At 33.9% G+C, this 23,951-nt stretch overlaps 1 protein-coding gene across 1 annotated transcript in view; it reads left to right on the forward strand.

The window, feature by feature from the left end:
- Nucleotides 1-23,951, forward strand: part of Dscam4 (Down syndrome cell adhesion molecule 4) — a 747,456-nt gene that overhangs the window by 542,488 nt on the left and 181,017 nt on the right. The window contains exons 8-9 of the mRNA XM_089638828.1: nt 2,945-3,120; nt 4,239-4,496. Coding sequence (XP_089494954.1) covers nt 2,945-3,120; nt 4,239-4,496 — 434 coding nt within the window. The remainder of the gene's footprint in view (nt 1-2,944; nt 3,121-4,238; nt 4,497-23,951) is intronic.

Raw genomic sequence — 23,951 nt, forward strand, 5'->3', positions numbered from 1 at the left:
TATAGTCTTTTTTAATATATATTATAATAAAATGAAAATTAAACTTTTTTCCTCTTTCATTTTTTATAATTTTATTTTTTTATAATTTTTATTGTTTTCTAGATTATGCAATTCAATCCCGATGATTTACAAAACTCGTTGTAGGACGAGAGGAACTTAACTTACGGGTGGGAGGTAATAGGTGTAATTTTACATTGGTATTTTGATATCAAAATTATAAGTTTCACATGAAAAAAAACAGTATACAAATAGAAACAAAGAGGTGAAGTAGAACAGACAAAAAGAAACAAAAAAGAAACAGACAGAGGATATACACATAAGCACAGAGCCAAGGTAAGATATTGGAAAAAGGTACTTACCCACTGATACATTGGTAAAAATAGAATATGCTCGATTACAAATACAGGAGATAGAAAAGGAGAGAGAAAGAAACAGAACAAAGTACAACATGACAAGAATTACTTATTTTCATTTTGATATGTTATTAAAAAATATTCTTTTAAGGCCTTACTTTGAATTTTTGGATTATGCTGGCTATTTTTATTCATATCTGGATGAGAGTTATAGAGTGTGTAGGCAATATAGTTATGAGATTTTACTATTCCGAGTATTGTGGCTGTGAATGTCTTGATAGTAAAGTAGCTTGAATTTAGTGTTTGTTTAATTATAATCAAATAAAAGAGATTGTTTTATGTAGTGGAATCCAAGAGCTGTTTCGTTTTAATCATCAAAGTACGAGTAATAAAAACACAGACATAATTAAAAAACAAAACATTTTAGAATTTATTGCCGGACGAACGTTATGTCAATAGGATCGATTTTCACCACAGAATATTATTTTTTTAAATCAGTTAATTTTTTCATTTTTCCGAGAGAGACACCTAATTTTATTTTGTACGTAGTAGGTTCAAACGATAAAACAAATTTGCGATGGTACTCCAATTTCTTTTCGACTGAAAACAACGCTTTATACGATTGTTTTACTTAACATTTCATTATACTTCCAAATTAACTAGAGCATTTTAGAGTTGTTCAAACTTTTTTCTTTTTTCTACATTTGGCAATGTCCGAGAATAATTGGAATCCGATAACTGGAATATAATCACAGATTCTTATCAAATGTAAGCATTTTGGTAGTAATTCTGCCGTCATAAGCAAAAATGCAATTATATGGTAAATCAAAAATTGAACTAAATATGAGGGAATGTTCTCTGTATTGTGAACCCCCTGTAGTAAAGAAATTTTAAAAACGACATAGTATTTTTTAATTTTTTCACCAAAAAGGCAGTTATAATTTCATAAGCAAAAATACAGTAAGGGTGAGGCATGTATTTATACTGTGTTTGATATTCGAAAAATTTACTGTGTTTTTTAAAACAGTAAAATAAGCTGCTTTCAGGGAGAAGCAATGTTAAAATAAATATTTGTATAGGTAATAAAAATATTTACAGGTATAAAGAAATAATATTTTTGTGAAAATATTTATGTGAAAAAAATTACAATTAAAAAAAACAAATATTATTTAACGCTAGGAAGTAAATTGTTAAACCGAATATTTAAAAAAATAATAATTTCATACGCAAAGACACATAATACCTATTGTGTTCTTGATTATAAAAAAATAAGTGTCTATATCTATTTATCAATGTTAAGGTTCAATATTGGTTTTTAGTTATAAAAAAATTGAAATTAAAATTTAAGAAACAATATTCGTAACATTCTTCGAAATAAGTTTATTTTATACTATTATAATTATTCGGTTGATAAACATGAAATATCTTGCATCACAGAAAATGACTTGAAACGACAGTAAAGTTTTTTCTTCCACGAAATAATTAATGAAAGTTAAATCTAAACAAAACCAAATTAACGTGCATCATAAATAAAATTATTTTAGAGACTCCTTTAATAATGATTGATGAAGAAATTTTTTAGTATCCGAAATTAAATATTTTAAGATGAAACAAATATTAAAAAAATTTAAATGTGTTGAGTTTTAAACTTCGAAACCGCTAAACCGTGTTTTTGTTACGAATTGTACAAAGGCTGTAAAATTTCTATTTCGAATTAATACTACTAAAACAATATTTAACTGGCTGAAGAAAAATCTGGCAACGTAGCATATTGGCAGACTGTATGTATCTGAACTATTTATAAGTTTATATTTTACATTTCAATTGGTAAAGTTTTCATATACACGGTCGTTTATCAATTGAATACATTTTTCACCATGATTTTTAGTAATGCTGATTTGTTATCATTATAATTAAGTTTTTAATAAAATTTTGTTTTTGAATTTGACTAAAAAATAATCACTCTACACGAAGAAAACTGAAATAAGTCTTCCTTTTCGAAAGAAGTCAAATCACAGAACAAATTACTATATTTCATAGATCTTCCAAGAAACAACCACCAATACGGAAGGAGGGTAACATGTCTTCAAATTAAAAAAAAAAAAGTGACGAAGTAGTATGCGAATTTTTTATTTTTGTAATTTGTAATATATTTAAATACCTACTGTACTTAGTTTGAAACTTAAATACAGTATAATGTTATGTTCTTTATTATATTACATTGGCGCATAGTAATAACGAACACTTATTATGTATGTATTATTTTAAGTTCATGTGGTTTTATGTGAGTTTGGAACAGTGAGATAGAGTGGCAAAAATGTGGGCGCGATTTTGAATGAATGGTCATAGCTACTTTGAGTTTTTCGAGCGACAGGTCAGGAGTCTGTCGTATTTCAAGTTAAGCATTACATTGTAAATTGTGATCTGTTATATGTTATATGTTTTATTAAGTAAAGCTGGACTTATAATTAATTCGCCATTATATATCAATGATATTGCACTGGCGCAGCCGCAAGGATTCCAACCAAATCTGATTAATTCGATAAAATAAATATATACATCTTTCTAATAAGTACTTACGTCCTTCCCAGATGGTTCAAGGAGAAGCACGATCAGCTGACAGCGTTGGAGACATCAGACCGCGTGACGGTCTCGGAGGGGCTGCTCCGTATTTCACAAGTGCGGCTGGACGACCGGGGCAAGTACCTTTGCTGGGTGAACAATTCTGCGGGAGAGGAGACGGTGCAGGTTACGCTGGCTGTGGCTGGTAAGGGAAACAAATTGGATAAAATTTAACAATTTAACACTCAAAATATTTATGTTGTTTGACTTTTAGCCGTGTTACTTCAAAACCACCACAAACAAGCCCAGGCCATACCTTTCAACATAATTCTATTCTAAGGCCTCTGTGGTCGAAGGGTAAGGCGCTAAACCTGCAATTCCAAGGTCGCTAGTTCAAAACCCGGCGTGCGCAAATAAATTTTATTTGATTCATTTGTGTTATTTCATAATATAATGTATAAATGCGGTACGTACCGGGAGGAAGATACTCTTGTTTGGTGTACTGATATGATCTTACTGATACAAGTGTTTGGTGGCCAGTTCTGAATAGCCAGATACTTCCCAAACATCTTCTTTTCAATCTCCTTCCCCTCCCCACTCCCTTCAGGCTCACAAGGTACCCTCATTGGGGATGCTATAGTCTCACCGGCTCCAGATGGTTAGGAGCAGTTGGGACTCTTGTGCCGTATTCACATTTTGAAAAAAAGTGATAAAAAGAGTATCTGAAGGCTTTTGCAAACAAGCAAGTTTTCGAAATTTTCTTGGAGCACTTCGTTTTTTAAATTTTTATTTATTTGACATATTATTCTTTCTAGCCTTTTTTAACCGAAAAGGGCATAGTTAAAATAATGGCCAAGATGTTTTCTTCTCGCAGTATTTCAATAAAGTTATATAAATAAAGTAATTATACACGGTATCGGTAAGCAACCGACATAAACCGAAGACCCTGTGCATAAAATTACCACAATGGCTACGCTGCAAGCCTTGGCGAACTTTACTTTTATGCACAGTTTATTCTTCAATGTATGAATGCTTATCGGTACCGACTCAGCGGAGTGACTGGCTTACTTATAAACTAACACGTGTTCATAAAAATTCTAATCTTGAAGCATTTCCTCATTATATTTATCAGGAAAAGGACACCTGCGTAAACACGTACACACTTAATGGGTTAACATTTTATTAGAAAATGGATTTTAATCACATTTTTAACAGGGTTTGTTTCAATAAATCAGCCTATTCATTTTTCTCCGTGAATACCAAAGTTGAACCTGCGTTCAAGAATCTAATAACGGTTAATATATCTTATGTCGTTTATTTTAGCTCCACTCACCGTGCACCTGAAGCCCGCGACGCAGACCGTGGACGTGGGTCGCGAGGCCGTATTTACGTGCTCCGTGCCCGAGCACAGCGGCGCGCGAGTCAGCTGGCTTCACGACGGGCGCGCCGTGCCGCCCGCCTCCGCGCACCAGGGCCGGCTGGCTGTCCGCCCGGTCAGCAAGGCGGACCGGGGCATGTACCAGTGCGTGGCTAGCACGGAGTGGGAGCAAGCACAAGCTTCGGCGGAACTGCGACTAGGGGGTAAGTAACGTTAAAAATAACGTTTTCTTTTCCAATTAAATGAAAATAATACATTTTTTCTACGCCACTATTAGTTAGACTGCGGGCGGCACTTAGTTGTTCTTCGCCCAGTTTAAGTGATACTACCAACAGTTAACTTATAATAATCCAACCTAACCAAACCTAATCTATCATTTTATTATACATATAAGTACATGTCAGATTTAGAGATTTGTTGGCTAATTTTACACTCAACGAAGCGTTTTCTAGCTTCCGATTGTGTTTCATGTTTTTTTTTATTGGGTTGGCAGTGCCTACACTTCCTACAAACAAAAGCGTATTATACGCGAAATTCATATCGTTGTTCTGTCAAAATTGTGCGAAATAATTATTTACGTAAATAATATTAAATATCAATATTTTTAAAAATTGTAAATGCAAAGAGTTGTTGTTTATTGTCATTAAGTTAAACGAAATGTTTGTTTTATTTTTAAATGTGTATTAAAATGGTAGTTTGAATAGATGAAATTGTACGTATTTTTTATGGATTATTTCAAATCATATTATTCGCTATTATAACCCCAGAGGTGCGCTCTGTCGGCCAATAGGGAAACTACAACAGCGGCCGGTAAAGGAGGGATTGACAGTTTTAAAGAACCTTCGATGAACTTATGCGGAATTTACCCGAAACATACGATTTGAATTCGACCAATCAGAGTTCCGTCCAGACGCTGGCGTAATAATACTATCAGATAATATCAACAAAATTTTCTGAAAATTAAGACATGTAAGAATAGATAAATAAGTATTATAGGTAAAGGCAAAAATATAACCATAGACTGTGGGAGTAGATAATGTATTAGTTATTATAATGTAATAAACATGTAATATGTAAGTTTTTAGATTCTCACGGCCAAAAGCATTTTTATTGTTTGCTTTTGGGGTGTTATGCCGTGTTGCGCTAACTCCTTCTTTAGCCGACGTTTCGGACAGCGTTGCAGTGTCCATCATCAGGGCAGATCCGGTAGATCCGAAGATGTAAATTTTGGTTATCGAGTTTGTGCTTATTTTTTTGTGGCCTGGGCCCGTCCAAGTGCGAAATGCCAACGGAAGTGGCGACATCTTGTGGCGAATTCTAGAATTAGAAAACCGATTGACAGCGGTTAAAGTAGATGTACCCAGTATCAAGGTATAAATACAATGGTTTTATATTGTATTATTATATGGTATTGGAGTATACTTAGACATGTGGGCCACAAACAAATAAGCACAAACTCGATAACCAAAATTTACATCTCCGGATCTACCGGATCTGCCCTGATGATGGACACTGCAACTCTGTCCGAAACGTCGGCTAAAGAAGGAGTTAGCGCAACACGGCATAATACCCCAAAAACAAACAATAAAAAAACATGTAATATGATTATTTTTACTTTATAACTACAATGTACTTACTACATCTCAAATTACATGTACCTACCTAACATATTATTAATTACATATAAATAACTACAATTATGTACTGTACACTCGTCTTCTAACCACAATCTAACGCTTCGATGGAAGAGAAATATTCAAATCGCACAATATATACAAACACATCATAAATATCATTTAATTGTACTATTTTAAATGAGAAAATAATTACCTAATGTATTTAGGTATTTATTACAAACACTTTTATAAATTCAAGCAACAGAATCAAAGGAGTAACCGAGATTCCTGAATAACAAAAAATATTATGGAGGTATTAATGTGATTTTAATATTATTATTAGCTAGCACAGACCCGTAAAAAAATAGGATTTGCAAAGCTGAAGATAGATACTTATAAATATCTAGCCGAAGTCTCTAAAGTTTTTTAAATCAGATATAGACAGGAACCTTGCTTTTGTTGTGGGTCAAGTGTGAAGATTTCGTCATCTTGGAATAAAACTGTAGATTTTTATACAAATCAAGCTAACGCTACCTGCCCGCCACAGACATTGTTCTATATAAATGTAAATTAAATTATCCTCAGGATACAAGTCATTCAAAAACAAATATTGTAAATTTTTTATCATATAATTATAATTTTACAAATAGAAAGTTAAGTGAGATATTCAGAATTATTAACCTTTCGTATATTTAGTAAATCCTACTTAGTTAACTAGTGAATACCGCTTTGATCAAATTTGAAAAAGCGTAGACTGTTATGAAATTAAAACAGTTACAAAATTAAAACAATAAAAGCACACTTTTTTTAAATAAATGCATACGTTTCCGGGTTACGAATAACCTGATAATATTTGAAAATCTCCTACTACCACCACAGTAAGCGGAAAATGTTAGTTGTGTTAGAATTAAGTACTTAGCCAGCCGAGGAATTGAACACACTACGCCTGGGTGGGACCCAAACGTGATGCCAACTCAGCCACTGACCGTAATTGAAAAGTAAAAAACTTTTTTTTAAATAAAAAAAATTCTGTCATATAGAATGTGATGAAAAACGATTGATGAATTGTGTGAAGGATTTGTCTAAATTTTGAAAATAACTCAAAAATTCAAAGGAAATTTGATTTCATTTTACCAGATTTAACGCGGGATTAACGCGAGGCATAGACACCCAAAAAATAGTATGTGTGATTATTGAGGAATTATAGGTGAAAATAAATTTTATTATTTTCATTTAATTAACGATGCCAGAAAGTGAATTTACAAGTGTTTTTATTTTCGTTCAATTGTGAATAAAATCACCCGTATAGCTCCGAAGAATAATGCCATAGCGAGGTAGCAAACAAGTACTAGTCCAACTTGCTGATGGTATGGCCAGAAAAGGGTTAAAATTTAGACAAAACTCGGCGGAATTCGCAGGTGATCAGCGATGAAAGAAACATGTTATTCTTTAATGAGGTTACTGGTACTGACATGGATATTGTAGAACGTCAATTCATAAACATTAGGCTAAAACTAGTGCCACAAGTACCTACGTCGGTCGCGTACGTTGGTTGCATACGGTAATACGTAGACGAATGAATAAGAAGCTGTAGTATGCGATTCGCTATGCGCTACATACGAAAACCATCGGTCCAGCTCGTCAAAACTACATCGTCGGCCGACCGAACGTATGCGTGGCACTATTTTCAGCCTTGCGGAGATTAACTAAAATTATATCGGAATCGGCTAGATCGTGGAATGTTTCACTTTTGTCGCTGCGAAGGGGTCATTTTCATCCCAGGGTCGGTGTCTGCAGTAGATGCAATTTTGATCAAAAATGTAAAATAAATCATGGAAAGATCTGCATTTTAAAATACAATTACTGAACTACAAATATTTGCTTTCATAGTACTCCACCTAGTGAGCTGGAAGTGCTTTCATTATGAAAATAATACGTTTTATTGAACAATTTCGCTAAGCATCTCCTATGAGATTGAAAATATTGTTGGCACATGTCTAGATTATACAATGCCATGCATTTTTCACTGTCCATCTATGCTTTAAAAAACCAAAATCAAATAGATACTATATTATTTATCTATCGCTTTCAGAATTGCATTTTTCAATCTCAATAAAATAAAATATCTACGAGGGTATAAATTAGTATAATTAAGTCACATAATATGTGCCGTTAAACTTTTGAAATCTACAGAACAAATATAATGGCTTTAAAACTCGTAGATTTTATGTGAAACGGAATTCTATATTATGGCGCAATGAAATGCTCTCGGTTCTCGGAGTACGACAATACACCGCTGATTAGTACCTACCTTCCGCGTGGAAAACTTCGCATTCCAAATTTATAGAAGTTTGTTCTTAATTTAAATTCTACTTTTATTCGTAACCACTGAGTGAAGCCGACAGAACTTTTGTTGCGAGTACTGAGCTCTAATTGGCTTTTCGAAAATAATGAGTTGGTCTATTTTAGGCGGGATTTAGTCATCATCATCATTATGGAGTAACGTCCAAGGGTATGACTTTGAACTATCCATAAATAGTCTACACTGGCTTCGATCTCCATCCATTACTTTCCAGTCCTCAATCCTCTTCAACGCAGTTAGTCAACTTCTTCGTGGTTTGCCTCGGGTACTCAATTATTTCTGTGGCCTATCGTATTAATTGTTACCAAATTCAAAAAAGTTCCCTATCACTTCTCTGCAATTTTAGCTACTGAAAGTTCTGTTTAATGGTCTATTTCTGTTGCGTTTATCTATTGAAGAATAGGAGGTGATTTCAACAGAGCTATTCGAAAGAATTAATGAAATAATCGTTTATAAAATGACAATCCAAGAAAAATTACATTTTCTTTAAGTCGTCTTCTAGCGCGCAAGTAATATCACTGATACATAACAATAACACAAAATGTTATATATCAGATGTATTACCATAATATATTAAAACACACGGTTAAACGATCTATCCCACACCCAAAGACTAACTACATACAATATTCATTTTTCTGAAGAACATGCACAAAACACAATAATATATTTTTAGACGCCGATATTTTCCATTTTTCCTTAGTTCAGTTTACTAAATGCATGTTGGAGAAAATTAAATCAAATTGTTAATTACGTATCCTCTCTCTCCGCTATGTGTAAGATATCTAAGATATCTCAGTTATATTCACTGAGGTGTGTAAGAATCTAAGATATCTCAGTTATATTCACTGAGGTGTGTAAGAAATCTAAGATATCTCAGTTATATTCACTGAGGTGTGTAAGAAATCTACGATATCTCAGTTATTTTCATTAAGGTGTGTAAGATATCTAAGATGTCTCAGTTATTTTTATTAAGATGTTTAAGATATCTCAGTTATTTTCATTAAGGTGTGTAAGATATCTAAGATATCTCAGTTATTTTTATTCATGTGTTTTTATGTTTTCTGTTTTATCATCACTTTCCATGACTTTATATAACTTTTTAAAGATGTGATGAATTATCATTGTGATGATTTATCCGGTCACCGTGTAAGATATCTAAGATACTATCTCAGTTAATTTTTCTAAGGTGTTTTTACATTTTTCTGTTTATTTATGTTTTTTCTGTATGTAACATGAATTTTATGTGGAGACTTCACTGGTTCACTCATATAAATTTGTAAAAATGTGTGTATCCCCAATAAACTAAAATTAAAATAATAAAACTAGGCTTGTGTGTATGGTGGTATTACATCTGCATAAAAAAGCTATATATTTCTTAATTTAATTAATACGATATACTCTATGCAAAAACTTTTTACAATTTGATGAAGTTTCTTAATTATCTGTCTGTCAACCGAATTACTTAACGAAGTTGTTAAAGGTGGAAACACATTATTAAAACCCGACGCGACCCGATGAAACGCGATGCGTGTTGAGTCGAATCAAATGTATTGTTTTCTATAGACCAGAATCACACTATGAACATCCGACGCGACGCCATGCGCGCACACGCCACCCGATCCAGACGTGCCAGGTCGGTGTGTTGCCCATGGTGGGGGTAAACACGCCACCCGACGCGGCCTGCGCAGTATGTTTCTAGACAACACCCGACGCCACGCGTCAGTCGTTCGAGAACTGTCACAGAGCATATACGGAATTTATGCCAATTTAATATTATTTTTGCATTTATTTAGCGAAATCACCGACGAACAATTAATTGAGTTGGTAAAACGATATCCTGTTCTATATGACATAAGTTTAGCTATATACAGGGATCATACTGTGAGAATATCCTGTTCTATATGACATGAGTTTAGCTATATACAAGGATCATACTGTGAGAAATAATCTTGTGCATGTCACTTTGAATAAATTCGTGTATTTCTTCAAATTGTGTTTTAATAACCCGAAAATACATATGAAATCTTTCACTATCTTGAAGTAAGTCTGGATACAGAGTATGATATTCACCACACATACTTCTCTTTTGATTTATTTCATGAACCCAGTAACGCCTAGTTATTCTCTTTTTCTCGAGTCGTTTAAGTATCATATATGTACCCATAATTTGCATCAAATCTTCTTCTAAGTCTTCATCTGACTCGTTATTTATTTAATCCATAGTACAAAACCATTCACTTCCACTGCTGTTAGCTAACTGTATTCAGAAATTGCTAGTATGTCATGGCGTCGCGTGTTGGTAATGTGCACGGTGCACATCGGGTGTCGAGACGTGGCTTCGCGTCGCGTTTTAATAATGTGTTTCCTCCTTAATTGTTCAAAAATACAAATATAATTCGTAGACATTTTCATTTGAATAGCCTTTTCAGTTTTTAAATCCGCTTTGACTACGATACCCAATCATCAGAAAAGAAAATAAATTCGGTTTTAGGGCAAGAAGCTCCATTAGGGCTGAAACGTAACAAGGCCACATATTTATGAACCTTTTGCAGGGAGATAAGGTTTTCTTCATTTCCTCAGTCAACCCTTTTTGGCCCGCCATGCCATCCTGATTTAGGCAGAGTATATTGTGATTATTTATACCCTCGTGGTTGGACTAACGGTAAACAATTTTAATTTTATGAGCCAGAGTCCTGTAAAATACTTTATAAATATTTGTTAAATACGTGAACGGGATTTTGACGAAACTTACATATCGACTATAAGGTATTTTATCTAAATATTTCACAGCAAAATATCTGGCAAATACGTATGTTACATTTTATTGTTAATTTACTCTAAATATCTAATATTTTAATTGACTCTAAATATATAAATAGTATAAAAAATAAAGTCAATATCCGCGTCTGTCTGTTTATGTGCTTAGTTCTTCTAAACTACGTGACGGATTTCGATAGATTTTTTACTATCATTTAGAGAATTTCTTCCGAAAGGTTAATATACACAATACATGCACACTATACTTATAGAAAGTAGAGAAAGTCGATGTTTTCTATTGCTAAAGCTAAACCTTATGAGATACATCAAAATAACCGGTCAGTGGTTGAGTGGGCATAGCGCTTGGGTCTCACCCGAGCGTCGCGTGTTCGATTCCTCGGCTGGCTAAGTCCTCCATCACAACACAAGCAACATTTTCGGCTTTCTGTGGTGGTAGTAGGAGATTTTCAAACATTGTTGGGTTATTCGTAACCCGGGAATGTTTGTCTTTCTTTAAAAAAAAAAAATAATAATAATGTTCTACAGAATTTTATATCTTGAAAAGGCCGATCGACTTATGATTACCGATCCGACCCACCACGCAGAAGGTGCTCAAATGCAACCGCTGCTAAAGACTAGATACACCTCACCCCATGAACTAGGTCACAACTTGGGGTGACCTATGACAGGGGTGTTGGTTATTCAATAAACGGTTCCTGGTGCAGCGGTACTCATACCCGCCTCCCAAATTTACTTTTGAATAGAAACACCATGTTAATTATTCTGTAACAAACGACTTGATTTAATTATCTCCAGTAGAAAAAAAATATTATTTTAAAATTACAATTATATTTGATATTATTTTTTTATTTTTTAATTTTCGGGAAATGGACAGTTTAGATTTAATCAGTTTGTACATAAGTATTATATAGCCAAAATAAAACCAATTATGAATTTTCTCCTTGTGATTTTATCTCTACTGAGACAGCATAATATGGAATAAGCCAATTAAATTTGTTAGAAAGGAATAAGAATTAAAACATTCATACCAAACAAAAGATTATATAAAACGAAAAATTTACAAAACAATACATTTATAGCCATGGAGAGAGGTTGTAGATATAAATCATATCATAATAGAGAGATAAACATTATTCACAAACCATCAGATAAATATTATTTTATGGACCTCTTGTATTTGATAAGTTCGCAACTGAAAATATCAACCTTGGATAATACGATATTGTAATTATTGCATAGTCTGTTCAGGCAAGAATTCGGTTTAGAGTTCGTTTTGCATTGAGAAGATACAAACCAAAATAGTGGAATTGTTTATTATTTGATAAATTGCAAAATAGTTACTAAATATTCTAAAACCAAAAAAAACATTACAAATCTGCATTCGCTCCATTTTCTAAATGTAAATATTATTTTATCTTGGCTCCACATAGGAGGCCCTGAGGAAATTTTAAATAATATTGTTGAAGAAGTTAAAAATAATTTTAAATCATAATCTGTACTTATTTATGATGAAGAAAGGTTTTTTTGTAAACTTACTTCGACCAAAACCAAGGTCAAGTTTGCTTACCACAAGAAAATCCGATAACAGTTTCTAAAAATTGAGATTCCTTTGGAAATATTTTCGTTTACCAATGATTTTAATCCAGTGTAAAATAATTCCCGTCAATAAACCAGTCTTTGTAAATTGATTCGGAAAAAATACGAACCCGCCAATACTTTATTATTAGTTTTCATTTCTCACAAATTCAACATTCAAGAGGCAGATTATATATAAATTTCTTTAGACCGTCTGCGATCATTTTGTTCCAATGTCCCAGGGGCAGAAATTTCAACCAAAATACATCTCTAATAACAAGTTAAAAAACAAACTTCAGTAATGTTTAGCCCAAAAGAGAGGAACGAAACGATAGATAAAAAAACCCAAGAAAATTAATTAAATCATAAGCCTCCTTGTAATCAATAAAACCAAATATATATTTTTTTTATTAGCTCTAACCAAAGGAACAGTGTTCATTGACTTTGTGTAATTATAACTGTGTTAATTTGTTGCTTGTTAGATGTCAGTGCTAAAAAACACCAATATTGTCTTTATTAAATCGATAAAATTAAAACTTTTAAAACGTAAACCAGAAAGTTGGTCCTTATTTCTAAACCGCGCAATGAACATTGTCCAAAAATATTTTTTGTTGCTCTCAACTAGGAAGATTAGGAATGACTTGACTATCCAGATCTGTTGACCAAACACGATTAAAATATTCGTTTTAATTATAAATGGTTGTCTCTCTACTGTCTCTGTCTGGGACGATAATCAAGAGTAAAATTTGAAACAAAAAACGAAGTAAAATATAGAATATCAAGGACGGGTTGTTCCGGAGAATTAGAACAATTCTTCAAATTTCAAAGTTAATTTTCGGGTTCTGTGAAATTCCTATTCAAGTTCTGTTATTATTTCAGTTCTATAAAGTAACTAGCCTATAATGATATAATAACAGAGCTTGAATAGCACTTTCACAGAACCCGAAAATGAACGTTGAAATTTGATGAATTGTTCAAATTCTGCGAAACAACTCATCCTAGGTATACCTACTCGTTTATTATGTAAGACCTGTATTCTGGAATAAAAAATAAGGCATTCCCAGAGGACACCGGGCGTTATGTTAAAGTGATTTATTTTTGGGGTATTATGCCGTTTGTAATGCTAATGTCCATCAACAGGGCAGATAATGTACACTGTAATGATGTCCGCAACATTGGCTAAAGAAGGAGGTAACGCAACACGGCATAATACCCCACAAATAAATGACTAAAATACTTTTGGTCGTGAAAGTCTCAAATTATATCAGGTGTAATGTGTTTGTAGTACAGACGAATTCCCAGTTCACATCTGATTAGAAGTCTAAATAAGGAAAATAGCTATAATAGAGTTTCGTGCGTATTTGTTTAGTGATTAATACTTCCTTTCAGTACTGAGTTTGTGTATACTTTCGGCAAACAATGGAACCTCTGGGGGTGTTAGATACTCTTAAGTTGTGATTTTGCCTTCTAGGGGATGAATGCTGGAAACGTTGAAAAGTGAATTAGGTACCTGAACAACCCGCATCACTTAGCCGCCTGGTGTTTGTTACTGTCATCATGATGGGGGATATTGCGGGTGGTTCATACTAAACCATTTACCGTAATTTCATCAGTATAAGAAATAATACAACCTCTTTATTTTGTTTCCAATTGTTAACAATTCTTAATGCAAAATGTAGGTATGAATCGATATCAATCTTCTTTGATAAAGTTTATGATTTTAGAACACGTGACAATAAAACCTTTCTAAATTTGAAAAAAAAATAGTGTATTAATTTGTCGACGTTCATCGTTATATCTGATTTTGCCATTTTTCTATATATAAAATAGCAATTTTTTGTACAGTGGTTTTTGCTGTTGTTTTTTTTTTCTAAATTAAATAATCTTACAAAGGTTCGTTCCAATCTCGCACACATCAACTGTAAAAATGTATATCGCTCTTTTCCACTCTTTCGTGCTGGTCAACTTAATCGCCGTTCATATTTAAGATGTTCATTTCATGGAAAATAAAATTTCATTGCACAAATTAAAATCTAAGCTCCAGTTTAGTTATTTTAAGCAATAATTACTCGCCTAAAATATCCATTAAAAAAAGTATCTCCAAAGTAAAAATAAATGCTGCCAACGGGAATTGAACCAGCACCTTCTGATTGCCGGTCGGGTGCTCTGAACCACTAAGCTACGTCGGCTTATTCCAACCCGCCAAATATTTCAATATGTACTAGTATTTCAATCTACAGTTATTGCTTATTATTGAATTTTTACTCGGGAGATATTTACAATTTGTATGCATATTTCATTGCTTGTAATTATTTTTTATCCTTTGTGCCACACATAAAAAAAACCTTGTCTTAAAAACATTAGTTAAAAAAAAATAATCCGATTTAGTTATTTTTATTTTGTGCGTTTTTTTACTGAGCGTCACGAATTACTGTTTTAATTCGACTCTTTTGCAATTCTTCTGTCTATAAATTTGTTGGTATATATATAACGTGAAAATAACCTACCTGAATAAAGTTAGAAAAAATAATCGTCATTGAGAGAGAGACGTTTCTTTAGTCAAATTGTGTAAAACCTTTTTTTTTATTTTATTTTTTAACTATTACATAAAATATATGGTTAATAATTAAAGAGATAAGTATTTTAACAATCTACTTACAAATCTTGTCATTTGAGAATAAAAATTCATATTGATTTATTGAAAAGGAAAATATAGAAATACACTCTTTTGGACGCGTGGTCTACTGTTCACAGAACTACTTGTTTTGGTCTAAAAGAAAATAGTATGAATTTTCTCTGGAAAACCGAGAATATTTTGGAGAGAAACTTACTCTACAAGGTCTAAGGAAAGGTGTTATCCTCCATAAAGTAGTGAAGCGATCCCAGAAGGGTAGTTGGAGGAGAAGTGTAAAGATGTGGAAGGATTATTTATTACCCGGACTCTCTTATGCGCTCCTGGCACCTGCTCAACGTATAGTAAGGTATTTTACTAAATAATAACATTACGCAGGCGGCTGGTGGATGCTTTTAGCTAAGGTCAGCAGAAACATAATATGTTTTCAAATCTACGAGCCACGTGGCAGAAAATTAGTTTTTGCTCCGTACAAAAGGTCACGGTTTCAAAATCCAGCAATCAGCGAATAATAAAAACAATTTCCTTAATTTGGCAGGCGGAGAAGGAATAGAGGCACTGCCCGGGGAATCAATTATTAGATAACAGGCGTCTGCACGCCTTCTGCGTGGCGGGCCGGATCGGGAGAGGCCAGGTGAAGAAGATCCTTTGACCTCTCTCGGCACATCGGGAGGGATGAATTCATACATCCGTCAGTCCTGAATACACTGACCCTCAATTCTCTTATTTTTCCTTCTCAAAACGTCCCCACTCTCCATTACTTAAAAAAGACCCTCCACACAGCTTCCTTTACAATAACTTAGGCCTTAGGGAAATCATTTTCATAAAAGCAAAAAAAAAATAATCCTGTGGTCAAACTTGCTCAATAACACAGTTGATAAAGATAATAGGGAGTTCTTAACGTGTTCCATAATTCCCCAGCGGTTACGTCGAACTGCACAACCGAGCAAGATCATTAGTGTCATTACAGAACAAATTTATTTTCACAACGAAGGTATTGAGCAACTTGCTAGAGTCAAAGGTAATTAAACTAAACGCGGGCGGCGGAAAACCACTTTAAGTGCTCAAGAGTTGACAGGTGTCAAATCCTAGATCTCATTGCTGCAGAACAAATCAAGCTCATTGGGAACCAATATCATAGATAGGCCATCACGAAACAGTTTGTATACTTTTAAAAAGATTGTTAACCCTTCAGTACATTCATAAAATTTGTTCAGTTTGAAGTGTTTTCTGTGTATTTGAAATGCGCTTTATCCATCTTATATTTTATTTTTCTCTAAAAACAAATACTGTTTTAGAAACAAAATAAAATTATCACTCTAGTATATGCATTTAAAATAAACATTGCTATTTCAAAATAATAAAATTTTAATATCAAACTTGAAAAATGTTGTCGATAACGCTAACCACATTTTTACTTAACTCCAATCATAGAAAAATTGAGAGAACTCGATATTTCGAAAATATATTCGTTTTGTTTGGGGAATTTGTCAGAAAACTGTACCTTCACTTTTATCTCGTCAATATAATAAAAAATATGTTTGTTAAAGATAAACCGATTGTTACGATAGTGGCGCGAAATATAAATTATTCATTTTGGCTATTTTTAGGATTTTATTAAAGGATTCCAGTATTAATATTTGAGGCAAAATGGAAAGAACTACTATTTTTCTTTCTAACGTCAAAAAATATGTATTTTCGAAAGATACAACAAAAGATAAAAATACTTTTATAAAATATGAACGCCCGGTCATATATGACCCTCAAACGCTTGTGGGGTTAAAATAATTGTGTTATCCGAGGATTTCCAACTTTTTCTTCATTATTACCTTTTTTAAATGAAAAATATAATATATTGTTTCAAATTAAATTACAACACATAGTTACCGTAGAGTTTACCACATTATAATTAATTATTTTCCTACTGCACATTATTTGTAAGAAACATTAATTTGACAATATTATTATTTCATTATATTGTTTTGTATATTATTTTATTTAATAAATAACCTCAACAAAAGCTAATCCCGGTTAGGTCAAATATTGAATTGTAAACAATATTGTCAAATGAGGAAACAAAACACAATAACTACAATTATTGTGTATGAAACAAAGGATGTAAGTTGAAAAATCCGTTTTACGCGTTGTCAAAATCTTGTCGTAACTTGTCTTAAGTTTATCGAAATTTATTTAGGGCTCATTATGCCGTTTTGAGATACCTCCTTTATTTTGGACAGCACTATACATCTGCCCTGATGATTTCCACTGTAATGCTATTCGAAACATTGGCTAAGGTAGAGGAATAAATCACTTTATTAGTTATACCCTAGAAAATCACAAATCATATCTAGTTTTGGGTCGGTAACTTTCTCTCATGTTCTCTTAATGGTATTTTATTTTTTATTTGTCTACATAATAAGTTATAGTATTTCAGATATTTTATCTAATACATTGTAAAATTACCGTTTATTCATTGAGTATGCGGTGCTAAAAACTTTACAAACTCATTTTTGGTTTCAAAGAATTTATAAAATTTTACGTTCACCGTGTTCAGGTAGCAGGTAGCTCTTCCCACGTGCGAGTACAGATTTAGTACATGGTGCTCAAAGACTGTATTTCTTAAAAAAATTGTACAGCGGGAGAAACATGTGTGACGTAATTCTACCCTTTTACATCATAAATATAATGTTAGTGCATATTATGGCCAAGGAGTTTATTGCCAGACGCGATATTTCTTTTGAACGTTGTAATTCATCAACTCTGTGACAGTCAAAAGCAATTTTGTAAGCTTTGTACGTTAAAACGTACGACAGACTGCAAAATAACTTTATTGTATTTTTTTATATAATACCGAAGAAGAATTCAAGCCAGTGTAACTAAAGCATTCTTATAATATAATAAATGTTGTGAAGGAAGCAAAGGCAGAAAAATAATAAGTGAAAGAGAAAGGTTTCTCTTCAGATTTGGTCACTAAATGTATGTATAGATTAATTATGACGTACATGACATAGTCCAGCTGAAAAGGGTGTTTTAAAGTAAATGCATATTCGTCCGATTCCTTGCACGAATAGCATTAATATCCTGTGTGCGCAGCTCTAAAGCTTTGTACAAAGAGGATTTTGTACCTTTTCGCAATCCTTTTTCGTGGAGTATTTTTTATTTATTTTTGGACAATTTGTATAGCGCCGCTTTTGTGAGATATCACCTCAGGGGCGCTTTACAGTTGATACAGGTATTACAAAAAATATAAATATTACAAAAAGAAATTGAAGTTAAGTTAAGTAAAATGAAGTACAGAAACAAGTGACACGAAGATAGAAGATGGAGACTGGAGCAGCAAGAATCCTATCTAAAAGTTTCTAACTGAAATTTAACAAAAAAAAACAGATGTTATCCCAGATGAAGATTGTTTCAAGTTGTTGATCGTGATGAAGATGATCATTGTACTACCTGACTTGAGGCCTTTCTATTTTTGCATTTTTTTACATTAGCTCCACACAGAAGGCCCTGTAATGATCTTTACTTTTCAAACTCTTCCTTCTCTTCCTTCTACGATAAATTTTCTTTAAGTCCCATAGGTAACTTCTCCATAAAGCTTTGATTATGTATATACCCAGGGTAGGAATATCCTCCCTGTCGTCTGTACAAGCCTTTGCTCCTCTCTTTATTAAACATCCCTTCAAGTGTGCGCATCCTAGTTTGTCTACGTGTTTTACGACCTTGAACGTAATCATTTCACGTGACGGTTCAGTATAAAAAGGTTTCACCGAACGTTGTGTTGTTTTTTTGTTTCTCGGTATAGAAACCTAGTTATCTATGTATGTGTGGTATCTCTCGGTTCTTTTGAGATAGAGTGAGTTGAATCCATTACCGCTGTGTTTTAAAGCCATTTCATAAACCTCATTCTCTGACTCGCCTGCTCACCGACTAGCTACGTGATTCTACCTGTCGTAGGGTAATGTGAGTATAATAAGGTGTTAGATTTTATATATGTGATATACATACGATAAATTTATGGTGTCAATTGTTGGCGCCATCCATGTATATATTTTGGGAGGGAAGGGAGAGGAACGGAAATGAATTTGTTCAAGCTAAGTTGGCTCCTCCTCTTTACCAAACAGATCTGATGGGTGATAATTTGAACAAGGCAATCGATATCTGCGTGTCAGGATATCCAAACCGGCCGGATCTGGCGAGCTTTCGCATGGCCTCCCCTTGTTACAAATTGGCAACCGTCACGCCAGAATAAAGAAGACCAGGTCTCCTCACCAATTTCAGAAATGCCCCAACCTCATTGCACCCAGGAAAATCTACTTTACTGAATGTAGAAGGGAAAAACCATGACATCCCTTGACACTAATCTAGTCGCGAAAATGTGACACGTAAGGTCCTAAGTTACATGCCAACTCCAGAAAACGCTGTAAATTCCTCGTCGTCGGGAACTTACATCCCTTTCTAGGTCAATAACATAGATAACACACGACGATCTTTTCGACATTTAGTCTGCTTCTATCGATAGGTTGTGTGCCTATCCATTCAGCCAATTATCATGTGAGATATATGTAAGGTTTACTCGAAATGCCAAATTTAGGATGAGGACTGTTTGTATTTTAATATTTGGTTCCAGTAATTATTTTATGAGGTTACTAGCATCTTCGTGTATTAGGTATGGGTAATTTATATTGAATACCTATCCTCTCAGGTAGAAATAAACGGATAATTGGTTTGATTTTTTGCATTTAATTTAAAGAGGCTGCCTACCTCTCGAAAGGGACCTGTTGAGAAAAGTTGTTCGGTTGGTAGTTTTATTTCGGAGGTTACCATCTCCACCTTTTGACTCTAGATTTGTTTCTGTGTATCCCAATTTGTAAATTATAAAGTCAAATAATAGATGAAAAGTATTAAATTAGAAAGTCAAATAACAGATGAAAAGTATTAATTCTTGTTCTGTTTGGATGCATCCGATCGCTTTCTATTCGGGCGGTCATACGCTAGCAAAACTTCCCCTTCGACTGACTGTACCTGCGTCTTGTCCCGGCTGGTGGTGATCGCAGTTTTAAATGGTAAGCCAGTGTTTTGGTAGGTACTTTGTAGATAGGTGTTTTTTTTACTGCGAATTTATATTGGTTGGCCTAATTTGTAATAAGTACCTATTTAATGTTTTCGTCGGCTATTCAATACTTATCGCAGGGACAACGCCACGATTTGATTCGTAAAGTTTTTAAAAGAATAACAGATCGGCAGTAGGTAAATTCTCAATATGACCCTCGGTCCAAGGCGTTCCCCTAAAACAAATATTATCGGCCTACATATGAAAAAGTCGTTGGCCCGTCCCCCGCTCACAGCTGATAGATAATATTGTCTGGCACATTCCTTTTTGAAACATTAATTTGGGCGGCAGGAGTTGTAAACTTGGTTTCTGTTGTTCGGATGCATCCGTCCTTCAAAGGGTCCTCTGGAATTTAATAAATAATATAAAAACTCACCCAGTTAGTCATCTCCCAATCTCAGCGTGAAGCTTACCTGGTTACACACTAAATAGCTAAATCAGTTTAGTTTTACGGTCTCCTCCCTACCGGCATTCCATTACATTAATCATTTTCTCCTTTTAGCGAAAACCTTGCAATTTGTTAAATTTGGCTCCCCTCCCTATGCCTATAAAAGGGTGATTAAATAATTCTGTAAATAAAATTGTACCTCCCTAATCTCTGTCAGGATTTGAACCCGCAGTTTATGATTTGTTTGATTCTCTGGTTTACGGTCTCCGTGGATAGAACGCCATCTCGCCAATCTTTAATTCCTCCCTAATCCGATCAAACACTTCCTGCCTTTAAATACGTTCACTCTGTTTTAAACGCAATCATTATCATTATTATTTCCATTTTTTTAAGACAAGTAATTTAGTTCGAACCGTATACGAAATCACGCTTAAATCAACACAATTTTATAACACAATCGCGATCGCACAACACCTAGCGCCCCTGAGGTGATTTTTCACAAAACGGCGCTCTACAAATTATCCAATCATTATCACTGTTATTAGTATCATTTCTATCCTCACTGAGTACAACCACTTTCACTTCACACAAACACCGGTCCAATAATATTTCACTTTAATTCAATATTCAACAATACTTTCTAAGACCATTTGAATTCACTAATTAACTGTAATTTCACACATCACTTCTGATTTGTATTGATTTCTCGGAGCTGTCAACGTATCCAAGTTCAAAAACCGACTGCCCCTCCTGCGATCTCTTTTTTTCTCCCTTCCTGTGGGAACGTGTTTACTTCAAGGCCCGCCTGTCAATAAATCTTATGTCGTTAGTCTAAACAAAAAATTTTTGGAGTGCATTCGTTTCGTTTATTTAAGTGATTGTTCAAATCATCACAGCCCTGAGGAAAAAAAGTCCCTCAGGGCTTATCTTCTTGAAAAAAATTCTTTGGGGATGCTGTATGGAGGGTTTTTTTAGTGAAAAAATTAAAGAAAGTTCTAGGAAGATAAATGGATGAGTGTTGGGTTAGGAATCTGGGTCAACATGTCCAGGAGTGACGGACCTATGAATCCATCACTCCCTCCACGGTTCAAGGCGATGGGTCGAGATAGAGTGGTCAAAAGGACTCCTTCAACCAATCTCTCCTGATCCTACCCACCACGCAGTAGGTGGGCAAACGCATCTGCCACCGAGTCCTACACAAACCTCAGCATATGAAACCGGACACCCTTGATAAGTCGCCAAACATAGCGAAGTTCCTGTATTATAGAAGTTGGTGATCCAATAAATGTTTCTCGGGGCAGCAGTACCCATACCTGCCTCCCTAATATGTCCCCAGTTTTTGTATTGGGAGCCGCCTCTTGGCTGGAGTGTCAAAATACTTAATACACTTGATTCTGTGCATCGACGAGCGGTCCGTCTGATTAACAATCGGTTGTTAAAAGATCCATTGCGGATCACTTGGGATGAACTATGGCAGGGGTGTTGGTTATCCAATAAATGGTTTCCGAGGCGGCGATACCCAAAGATATTAGAAGAACGAGATATGTTATGTTGGCCGCCGGACCGTAGCCGGAGTACTACCTAATTAGGGTACTTTGAATGGTATCGGGACGTGTACGCACAGAAATCTGTTCTATGTATTAGTGCGGATACCTTAGCGCAAGCGAAGGTGTGCAGTAGTATTGGTGAACAAAACCGGCGACACTCGGCAAAACAATTCCACTCAGTACGAACTGCGCATAGCACATCTCGTTCTTCTAATATCTTTGGCGATACCCATACACGCCTCCCAAATTTGGAGAAGATTTAACAAAATAACAACAACAAAGTCAGAAAAAATTCTGCTGCAATATTGGAATTCTTGATTGGATTATGATAGCTTGTTGTGGGTCGATGGTGCCGGTAGGTTCGTTTTACAAATTAAGATAGGGTTTAAAACATATCCTAAAGTGGTAGTCTATTAGACGATTTTTATTGATGCCCTACCAGTTATTGGAGCTCTGCCAGGTATTGGTTCTGTCACTTTATGTCATCTTACTTTCGCAAAGCTGCTCTACGTATTTTTACTGGCTACGTTTTGGTCCAGAACCAATAAGCTAAATGAAAATTGAGAAATATACCAACTCTTATACCTTAACTTGCATTTTATTTAAATTGTGAGTTATTTCACTGCATCCTTTACACGTTTCGCTAATCCCATAGACGGCAGATGAAAGAGATGAAAACTTCAACGAGAAAAACGTCTAAGACTGCTTTGTTTTCATTAGCCAAGTATGAGATCAACGCCATCATTAAGGCCCGGCGCAGCCTAATAGCCGTTTGATCCTATATTCTGTTCCATTCACATTTTATTCCTTTCCACGTGATTTGAATGAGCGTGCCTGGAGGCTTTAATACCCCAAAAACTTCCCTCAAACATTACAACTTTTCTATGTATTGAATTTTGTTTTTTTTTGTGACGGCATTTATATTTTATTTTATTTATTCAATGTTTTTGTTTAGGTGTTTACGTATTTATTTTGTTCATTGTGTTTTGAATATATTTCGTGGAACTCCACTTTTATATTAACGAGTGTAATTAGATTGTTGATAATTAATTTTTATTTTGAACCCTCTTATAATGCCTTTGGAAGACTACAGACGTACAATATATAATTATTTATTGTGTTGTGTTCGATGCGTAGGATTCCATAAAAAATTGAAATAATCAAATTCAAAAATATTATTATTTGGTTCTGCTAGCATAAATAATATGCTATAATAAAGTAAACACTATCAAAACTTTATAATAAAAAATATAAATTCGATTTTTTTCAAAGTTGACAGTTGTCATCGACAAAAATAAGTTTTACTGTCAGAACTTTTAAAAACTGTTCTGTTTAACATAATGTTCTTTATTATTAACATTAACGAATTTAAAATTAAATTACATGATTTTAACTCTATTTTTAAGGCAATTTTTTATTATAAAATGTATCACCTAAATTGAAAAGAATGTGAAGATATTACTAGATTAGTATATAATTTTACAAATTGAGCTAAATATTAATTGTTTGATACAAAATCTATTGAACGGTGAGCACTAGTAAATAATAAAATTTATTCTTTTTTTAGTTTGTAACCTTGCAATGTGAGTTTTGTTATAATCTCACAAGTTTTAAATATCTTTTATAATGTTAAAAAAAAATAGTCAA

This window comes from Hesperophylax consimilis, chromosome 13, assembly GCF_061612785.1.
Source record: "Hesperophylax consimilis isolate HC1 chromosome 13, BYU_Hcon_1.0, whole genome shotgun sequence".
Taxonomy (NCBI): domain Eukaryota; kingdom Metazoa; phylum Arthropoda; class Insecta; order Trichoptera; family Limnephilidae; genus Hesperophylax; species Hesperophylax consimilis.